The 9,474-nt window shown below is 41.8% G+C and overlaps 1 protein-coding gene across 6 annotated transcripts; it reads right to left on the bottom strand.

Moving 5' to 3' along the window:
• Nucleotides 1-350: 350 nt before the first annotated feature.
• LOC115132402 (POU domain, class 6, transcription factor 1-like) lies at nt 351-8,541 on the bottom strand. Of its 6 annotated transcripts, none has more exons than XM_029665014.2 (12): nt 8,171-8,541; nt 7,120-7,215; nt 6,573-6,617; nt 5,708-5,924; nt 5,403-5,557; nt 4,802-5,057; nt 4,503-4,678; nt 4,051-4,170; nt 3,571-3,813; nt 3,286-3,421; nt 2,942-3,110; nt 351-2,490 (listed from the first exon to the last, which is right to left on the bottom strand). In XM_029665014.2, exons 2-12 carry the CDS (start codon nt 7,171-7,173, stop codon nt 2,142-2,144), a joined length of 1,920 nt encoding a protein of 639 aa, XP_029520874.1. In that variant the 5' UTR covers nt 7,174-7,215; nt 8,171-8,541; the 3' UTR covers nt 351-2,141. The 6 variants fall into 6 exon arrangements, with proteins under 6 accessions (XP_029520874.1, XP_029520869.1, XP_029520867.1 ...); XM_029665009.2 differs by having other exon boundaries at nt 4,401-4,675; XM_029665007.2 differs by having other exon boundaries at nt 4,401-4,678; nt 8,171-8,539.
• Nucleotides 8,542-9,474: the final 933 nt, after the last annotated feature.

Genomic DNA, 9,474 nt, shown 5'->3' with positions numbered 1-9,474 from the left:
TTCTTACATGTTCACTTCAAATATTTACTGGATTCTATGGTGTTCTTACCAGACTAGTTTTTGTGGCACAAGCACACGATCGCCACCTACTGCATTTGAGTGGAAAATCATTTACGGTTGCCTTGTCTGAAATGACCTGTTTGTAGATCTGAAGAGACGGGATAGGTGTGAAATAAGGTAGAAGCTCCATATATCCAGGATTTTAGATCTTTGGAAGTCTGGCTAGAACCATAATGCTTATGCAAAGGCATATGTTGTAGAGAAGCGACAAGTGATTGATATAAATCACATAAGAACAAAGACATAATTAAGTCAAGAGTCATAGTGGTACACAATACAATAACACATGGGAGGTTTTCAGTAAGCATTTATTAATATTTGGCAGAGAATGCCATGATCCAAAATTATCCAACAGTTTAATCACTTTAATGATTTCACAGATTCAATTGAAATAAAAATGTAATGTAATTGGTCAAGTACACATATTTTGCAGATGTTATCACATGTGCAGTGAAATGCTTGTGTTTCTAGCTCCAACAGTGCAGTAATTCAGCTGTATTCAGTAATTCAGATGTATCGCTGGTTTTATACTGCACACATTTTCATATGCCCAACATGAACAAAATGATTAGTAGAATTAGTTTAATTCTTAGAACTACACTATTAAAATGTGTTCACCTACGATATGCATTTTGTCATCTCAAACTTATTCAGACAGACAATTCACTGGTGAACATTTAAAAAAAAGTTGTAGGTTATACCTCTGAAATGGCAGTTGTGTATGACTAACATAACACAGGATTCATATAACAGTTATTTCCTTTCTCTCTGAAAACACATTGTCAATCTTAAAAGGCAATTATGAGGAACAAATTAATTCTTACACTGCTCAGCATGGCATATCACAGACAGACAAATTATATGCAGTTGGGCCAGAATAAAGTATTGTAGTTTATTCTCTTTCTTTGAAATACCACTGCCTAAAGTAAATATCACCGTACAAAATTAATGCTCATGGCGCACAGAAGATTGATCGTTAAAACATTTAGAAATCTGTATGCCATTCAAAACATTTACTTATCGACCACTTAAATATGATGGGTAACCAGTTGGTATTTGCTACAGATAACTTTAAAGTCACTAAAGTGCAAATAATTACAAGGTTAAAGAAAAGGGATGGCAAGCCATAAGTCCTTACATTTTGTTTGTCCCTAATTGACCATTCCTTTCAGTGGAGAAACCGTATTTTCTATGAATCAAAAGTACAATATATGAATCAATTAATTTACATAGTCAAGTTGTCTTATTCAATCAATTTGATTAATTTGATGATTTGTTTATGTTATGTAAGTATTTTCAATACACAGTACACATTAAACAGCACTGACGCCTGACTCATTTGAGACAGGGGATGTTTTCAACTCTTTTCACTCTGTATTGTCTGCTCATAGACCAAGTCATCTGTTAACTATTTAAAACAATAGATTTGTAAGTGGCTTTTACAGATTAACTCGTCTAAATGACAACCTTTACCATGGTAAACTTTTTCCGACTCAGAATACTTTCATAAAGTATTAGGACTACATTCACACATTACACACACAGAATCACACAAACTTCATAAAGAGGTACAAATTCCAAAACTATTTTGGTGGCACCAGCATAATATCTGAATGGAGCAATTTGACATTGTACAACTGTAACAATGTAATGTAACCAAATATTTTTTGAGGCATTTGCCACACAATTCACAAAAACGTTCTTGTAAGTGTATAAAACCACTTATCAAATTTCATCCATTGTTTCACATAATAACATGGTATAACAATAAATGAAACAAGAGGTTGTCAAACTGATAGAGGATTTGTGAACATTAAACCCCATCACATTTCACATGCAATGTCTTTTTCTCTCTCTCCCACACACACACAAAAATATGGAGATCAGTGAGTATTCTATGTCCCATATAGTAAGACTCAGTTCAAGAGTCATTCAGTGTCTTTCATTTTCTTCCCAAAGTCCATATAATTTGAAACTTACTAGGGTTTTCTGTTTTACTGTCTTTACAAAACATTCTTCTTTAGCTGATTATCCTGTTCTGCCAACTTCCCCACTAGTCCACGCCTACTTACTGCACAGGCTTACAGCTGAACCTGAAACGCATTGATCTTGCTGGTGTTCTTCAGTGTCTGCCGCCTGTTGCAGAACCATACGCGGACAACCTCACGGTCGTAGTTGAGCTCCTTAGCAATTTCCGTAATCTCCTGGCCCGTGGGCAGGGCATTCTTCTCAAAGTAGGTGTTGAGCACTTCAATAGCCTGCGGGGTAAAGCTGGTGCGACGCTTTCGTTTCTTGGACGGCTCACCACCCACAAACTCCATTAGATTCTGCTGACCCTTCTGGTTCCACAACTCAGCTTCGGCCAGCCATCGCTCCAGCACAGGCTTCAGCTTCTGAGCACTCTTAGGTGTAATGTCCAGCTTCTCAAACCTGCAAGAGGCAACAGAGGAACAACAACTTTTAAACTAATTACACAGTAGCTGCTGATCAACCAGATTGTACCCGACATCTACTCTTCAAAATAACACCTAACCCCATTTCATCTGGTCTCTAACTATTTTCAAGAATCTAATTTCTTCTTAACTTTTTGCTTAAGGAGAAACATAAGAAATACAGCAAGAACATTTGCAATAACCTTTTTGAGGAATAGCAACTTTGATTAACTTGCTTCTTAAGTGTATAGTTAAGGAAAACATTTCAGTTAAGAAGACATTTCTTCTTAAGGTTTTCCTACGAGTACAAAGACTTTCAAAATGTAGCCTTTGAACTACATTGTCCATAGCATACCAACATACACTATTTATCATATTTGATAGAATGGATTTCAGAAACCCATCTACTGTGCTGGGATGCCACCACCCAGTAGGTCAGAGGAGTTTACCTGCAGATAGCAGACTGACTGTAGGCCGGACCCTCTGTAGCCGTGAGGGCCTGTCCCACTTGTGTCTGCGTCAGCCCCAGGGATAGCCGGCGGATCTTGAAGTTCTTGGCAAACTCTCGAATCTCTTCCAGATTAATGCCCTCCTCATCTGTGCCCCCTTGCTGTGGCTCTTAAGATGGAAAGAGACAAACAAGAATAAATATCAAACTACTTGTAAAACAAGATCAATGTTTGGAGAGAACATGTGCTTTTTCTTGGCAAGGGCTCGCTTGAAAAAGATGTTCAATCTCAATGTGAATTTCCTTTGTTAAATAAATGGAAAGTTAAGAAGTGAAACTACGCACTGCTGACGAGCTGGTTGACAGTAGGTGTGTCTCCACAGGTTATAGGGAATGAGGAGGAGATTGGAGTGACTGTCTTCATTGCAGACGGTTGTGGGGCGATGACCACAGGTGATTGCGTAACTGTTGTTACCTGAGCCTGAGGGGAAATGTCAATGTCAGCAATGGGTTAATGGTTACATCCAACAAAGACCAACCATTTCCAGTTTAACCAAATGTTCACACAAAATATAACCACTCAAAAGCACTCATAGGGACAAATGAATGGAGGGGGAAGGCCTACAGTACCTGAGTGCTGGGCTTGGAGAATGTCACAGGAGCACTAAGCTTAGGCATTACAGCTGCAGATGTGGGGACTGTAGCAGGTCCATTCCCTATGGTGGCAATGATCTGGCCCTGGGTGTTCAGAACCAGCTGTGGCTGGACTGTCTGCACCTGCAGGCCTTGCAGACCCTGGAGATTCAGAGTCTGAGTAGCAGCCCCTCCAGTCAGTGATGCAGGGTTCAGCATCAGGGGGATGGTTCCAATCACCTGGAGGCCACATTGAAGAGAATTAGGTTATGTATTTGTCAGTAACACTGTACAACAAGTTATAGGACATAAGGGTTTAAAGAGGGTTTATACGTTCTTTATAAACTTAATTATCAGTTTATAGACCGTTTATAAAACTTTAATAGACAGTTAAAACCTCTTGGTTAAAATAGTGTGATTCTTAATTTAGTGCTTGCTAAATAGTGAGCTTATTAAATTTTTTGCATGTTTGTACACCTGTCCCTGTGCGTTGGTGATGATCTGGCTGGTGATTCCAGACATGGCACTGGTGAAGATGGGAGTGGAAGTAAGGGCGCTGATGAACTGAGGCTGAGCCCCTAAAGACGCAGCACTGATCTGGGGAAAGAAACGGAGGCATCCAGATTATTCTACTGTCGATAATGTGATCATTTTGAATACAAAGTATATTCATGTGGATTAGGTTCTTTGCTCAAGTTATTCACAGACATGTCCAAACTTTTAAGTAAAAAACATGGCTTGCTGACTATCTTTTCCAAACACACACATCTAGGAAAGAAAAACAAATGCACACACATCACAATAACAATAGAGAAACACATTCTTACAATGGCAGGATTGATGGAGAGGCCTGCAGACTGGAGTGTTGCCACAGACACGCTGGGCTGAGAGACGGCTGGCATGGCCTGGCCTAGTTGGGCTGCAGTCACCTGTGAGTTCTGCTGAGCCTGCTGCATAGCTGCCTGGACCTGCTGTAGTGATGCTGTCTGAGGCTGGAAGACTGTCTGCTGAGCCTGCTGCATAGCTGCCTGGACCTGCTGTAGTGATGCTGTCTGAGGCTGGAAGACTGTCTGCTGGGGCTGGACAGAATTTAGCACAGTGGCTGCTGGGAAAGAAGAGAACAAACATACAGGTAAAGCTCCATGTGGTAGCCAAATAAATCTTGACTGTTGATTCAATGTTGATTAATGCTTTGCATTCTGAGGTGTGTATCTCTGCCATGTCTTACTTTGCAGCCCTTGTAAGCCTTGCAATCCGTGTAAGCCTTGCAAGCCAGCAAAGGGTAGTTTGAGGAGGCTTCCGGCCTGGCTGGCACCTGAAATGCCAGGGAGTGTGGCTACGTTGCTGGTGGGGAAGGTGAGGACAGCCAGGCCTCCTTGGCCCCCCATGGACCCTGCCATGCTGATGAGCAGGGGCTGGGCCAGGGAGCCTGTCTGGGCCATCATCCCTGTCATCAGAGTGGCCAGACCCTCCTGGGTCAGAACCTACAAGAGGAGGGAGGATCAAGAGGGGTGAGAGATGGGAGAAGGGGGAGGAGGAGTGAGGTGGGAGAAGGGGGAGGAGGAGTGAGGTGGGAGCAGGGGGAGGAGGATGGGTATGAGGTGGAAGGAGGGGTATGAGGTGGTAGGAGGAGGATGAGGGGTAGAAGGAGGAGGTGGTATATGGTAGGAGGAAGAGGGTTATGAGGGAGGAAGAGGTGAGATCCAGACAGGTAAAGTGTGATGCATGGGAGAGGAAAAGGAGAAGAGGGTGGGGGAAAAAAATAAACAAGATGACCGATGACTACACTAAAAGTAGTTGAAAAGTTATTTTTGTTTAATTGTTCTCACCTGTTGACAGCCCTGCAAGCCCTGTAAGCTCTGCACAGTGATGGGCATGGTGGTCTGTGACTGCGACAGGGAGACGCTGATGGGAACTGCAGTCTGTGCTAGAGTCTGGACACCAGAGTCTGCAGACTCCACAGACACCACCTGGTCCTCCAGTACTGACAGCACAGAGAGAGAACACACTGCTATTCTACCATCAGCACACACCACACCTCAATCTTAAATTCTGTTTTTAAAACTGAAATATTTTTACACTGAAACGGTAAACAAAATGTAGTATAATCTGTATTGCATGGAATCTAACCTACCATATCGGTATCCTACAAAGGGCTCACCTACTCCCCCAGCGTTGTGGGGTGGTCTCTGGCTATCCTGCATGCCTGCCTCAGGTTCCTCCGTGGCCTGATTACCCCCATCTTCACCCCCCGAATCAGTCCTCCCATCAGGCACTGAGGATGGAAGAGAGGCTTGATCTACCTCCACTTCCAGGACTCGGATCGTCTCATGACCAGACATCACTATCACCTGCACAGCATTGGAGAACACAACACAAGACCAGGGTCCGTATTCATAAAGTGTCTCAGATCATAACGGATAAGATGGACAGAAGGGACCTGATCCTAGATCTGCACTCCTGAGACTCTTTATGTATAGAAGTCACGCAACTATACATAATAAATGACTCATCATCATCTATTCTCAGCAGCGTGGATGTTTTTGTTCCGAGTCATGAAGAGGAGGAGGGCCGAGAGGTAATCATGTAGTAATAATACAATGATATGGTATAAATATCTAACTAGGCTCAGTATCGTTCCACTGATGTATTGAGTTAAATTTAGTACCGTTCAGTCTCAACCTATTGAGACAACTCAGGTAGAGGACCATGTGTATTGGTTACACGTGAATCAGAACATGAGTTTACACATGAGCAAACCATGCCATAGGAGTATGACCTGTCATAATCCTTGTCAACAGTGGCAGACAGCTAGTCCCTATCTGTACCATATCCTAATTATCCAATTTGTATAACATTAGTAAATATAACAAAGCAAACACATGATGTATGAGTGGATCCAGCGATGAAAGATGTGAAGGAGAGGCAGGGAGAAAACCTGAGCTGGAGAGAAAGGTGCAGACAGAGAGAGTGCAATGCAGGAAAGAAGGGATGCATACCTGGTTGTCTTTGGCAGGGTATTTCAAAGTGCAGGAACCTAATGGCTGAAAAAATACTTCTGCAGTCAGACAGTGAATGGCTAAGGAGAACAGAGAGGCCAAGCACACACTTTAGGGCACAATGCACACAAATGGGAGAAAAAAAAACATGACTACAACAAAGATCAGCCAACAAGCAGCTCAAACAATGCTTTCTGAGAGCCCCGCTCGTAATTAAAAAAAGACATTGCTTTAGTTAGCTGACTATGAGTGCAAAGGACACAGATGGAGTAGACATACACAATGAACCAATAAGCATGACAAAGTATAGCAAAAACCTTAGGAGTGTTACCGAATCAGTATTAATTGATGACATTTGGTTAGCTACTATATCAACCTCAAGATTATTGTGTGGGGTTAATCATTCCAAATACATGGCGACATGGATGTGGCAATAGCTTATGACACGGGACTATGAAGCAGAGGCAACACAGAGAGTTAGGACATTTGGGCAGGGGTGTATAATTGATGTGAAATCATCTAGTGTTTACAAAGCAGTTAGTGGTACCTGTTCATTGACAGTGAGGGGCGCATCAGTAGCAGGGATATCCTGAGGATCCATGGTTTAGTGCTCTCACCACCAAGCAGTCATTGTCTTGACATTCTGAGTAAGGAAAGATAATACTGTAACATCAAAACTACCAGGTATTAGGCTTGCCTATATGAATAGTTGTATCCCCATATATGTGGTGTGCTGATACTTGTTCTATTAAATCTATGAAGTAGGCCTAATGGTTGGAGACATTTGTGCTACTCTAGATGAAACTATTATTATTATAGCTATGTAAAGAATGACTGTTCAATAGCAAACCGTCGAGCACTCCCACATTAGTGTCTTATGGGCCTATCTAATACTGTGACAATTTGGTTTCTAGCTGGAGTTAAGGGGTATAAAAACAACAAATCATATGATGCCACATAAGTGACAGCAATATAAATAGAAGTCACACCTAGGATATTTAGTCCAGTGTACTTGTATACTGGGGGCTACTGGGGTGCACACACAGTGATAATAATAGACTGTATTACTTTATTTATGTCTTCATGAAAAATTAAACATATAATGCACCAAGAATTGGCAGCTTCTTGATCATAAGCGGCCTAGAAAATACAGGCCCGCCTACGTCCCCAACAAATCTAGTCTTCTAGAATGATTATAGCTGACAAATGACTATTCGAAATGTTTAAATTTTGACGTTATATCAAAAAGATCAGTCGCGCGAAGCACACCACAACACAGAAATTATAGATCTGTCAAAACTTAGGCAGGTGTTGATCCCCGTACTCTGGCCACTCCTAATCTAGCCCCAATAAATCTCGCAGTGTAACCTATTTGAGGACACGATGTTACCCATAAAATATGCGCGACAAAAAAAAGACCCGCAATTCCATGCTTGGGGACTGCATTTGATGTATTTCCCTCTATTTATCATAAATATATAAATTATGCTAATTAAGAGCATTGCATATTAACGAAAAAAACTCATTTCCTCTCGCCATTTCGTCGCGCTATATAGCCAATGGTAATCTTACGCATGCTATTTTAGCAAACAACTTACCGTAAAAAATGTCTTATTTCTGTGGTTCTCCCCTTTTAAAAAGCTTTTCCACAGTTTGTTTTAGTCACACATAATTAAAAATGCATCTCACAGCACCAGTCAGGCGCTAAGGCTGCACACAAAAGATATATTTGCATTGATAAGGAGGGTTGGCAACGTGAGGATCCTTTCTTTCTCAATATTTAATGACGGTCCTTTGGTACTGCAATTCAGATTACCCACATATTCCTCCATATGCCTCCTAAAAGCGACTTCTGCTGTAAAATCCACCAAAATGACTAAAAATGTGGCCTTTAGCACTACGTCATGAACATAATTTATGCAAGGAAAATCTTGTATTGAAAAATGTCGGCCTCAACTCTAGAGGAGCCATGGCTGCCTTAAAGCGACAGTGCATCTTTAAAATTATATGCAGTATATGATCGAGGTGAAATCTATTTAAATGAATGGTGTCCGAATGCACTGCTGTATTAAAGCAATTCAGAACTGACTTGTTGACATGTTCTGTTGCAGATTCAAAGCCAGCTAACTCGTTGCAGAATGTATCCATAATCATGAATGAATAAGCATATTTACTTGACAACAATGCACCTAGTCACCCATCAATCACGTCAAGCCTCCTGAGTGGAACAGCTGTCTAGAGGCGTCACTACAGATCCGGGCTCAATCCCGGGCTGTGAAGAAGCCAGTCGCGACCGTGAGACCCATGAGGCGGCGCACAATTGGCCCAGCATCGTCCGGGTTAGTGGAGGGTTTGGCGGGCTCTAGCGACTCCTTGTGGCGGCCAGGCTCATGCACGCTGACTTTGGTCACCAGCTGTACGGTGTTTCCTCCAACACCTTGATGAGTCTGGCTTCCGGGTTAAGAGAGCAGTGTGTCAAGAAGCAGGGCGGCTTGACGGGGTCGTGCTTCGGAGGCTGCATGCCTCTCTACCTTTGCCTCTCCAGAGTCCGTGTGGGAGTTGCAGAGATGGGACAAGACTGTGACTACCAATTGGATATAACAAAATTGGGGAGAAAAGGGGGTAAAAAAAATAAACAAAAAAATAAATTATGTCAAATACCTGAACCCCAACAATTCAAAGAAAAATAAATAGTTAACAATGCATACAGATGCCTTTTATATATAACATATAAACATCTGACTTTGAAGTAAAGATTTAATTATTTGTTCATCGATGCCACAAACCTGGGATATCGAAGAGCAGCATGTGAACTATTATCACTATAGAGCACACAGATTCTTCTGCTTTTCCATTTTAGGAATTAGACCAGCAAAAATAACACATGTAAAACAGCAGATTT

The sequence above is a fragment of the Oncorhynchus nerka genome, linkage group LG7 (assembly GCF_034236695.1).
Source record: "Oncorhynchus nerka isolate Pitt River linkage group LG7, Oner_Uvic_2.0, whole genome shotgun sequence".
NCBI lineage: Eukaryota > Metazoa > Chordata > Actinopteri > Salmoniformes > Salmonidae > Oncorhynchus > Oncorhynchus nerka.
This window is presented reverse-complemented; position numbering and strand designations above follow the sequence as displayed.

What these genes read in the sequence shown, in the direction of transcription:
- LOC115132402 (XM_029665007.2), bottom strand. Translation starts at nt 7,173, where the DNA reads ATGGATCCTCAGGATATCCCTGCTACTGATGCGCCCCTCACTGTCAAT. An exon ending in AGGCTTACAAGGGCTGCAAA is followed by an intron (nt 4,679 to 4,801) that starts GTAAGACATGGC and finishes CTTCTTTCCCAG; the next exon opens with CAGCCACTGTGCTAAATTCT. An exon ending in TGTCAACCAGCTCGTCAGCA is followed by an intron (nt 3,111 to 3,285) that starts GTGCGTAGTTTC and finishes TTCCATCTTAAG; the next exon opens with AGCCACAGCAAGGGGGCACA.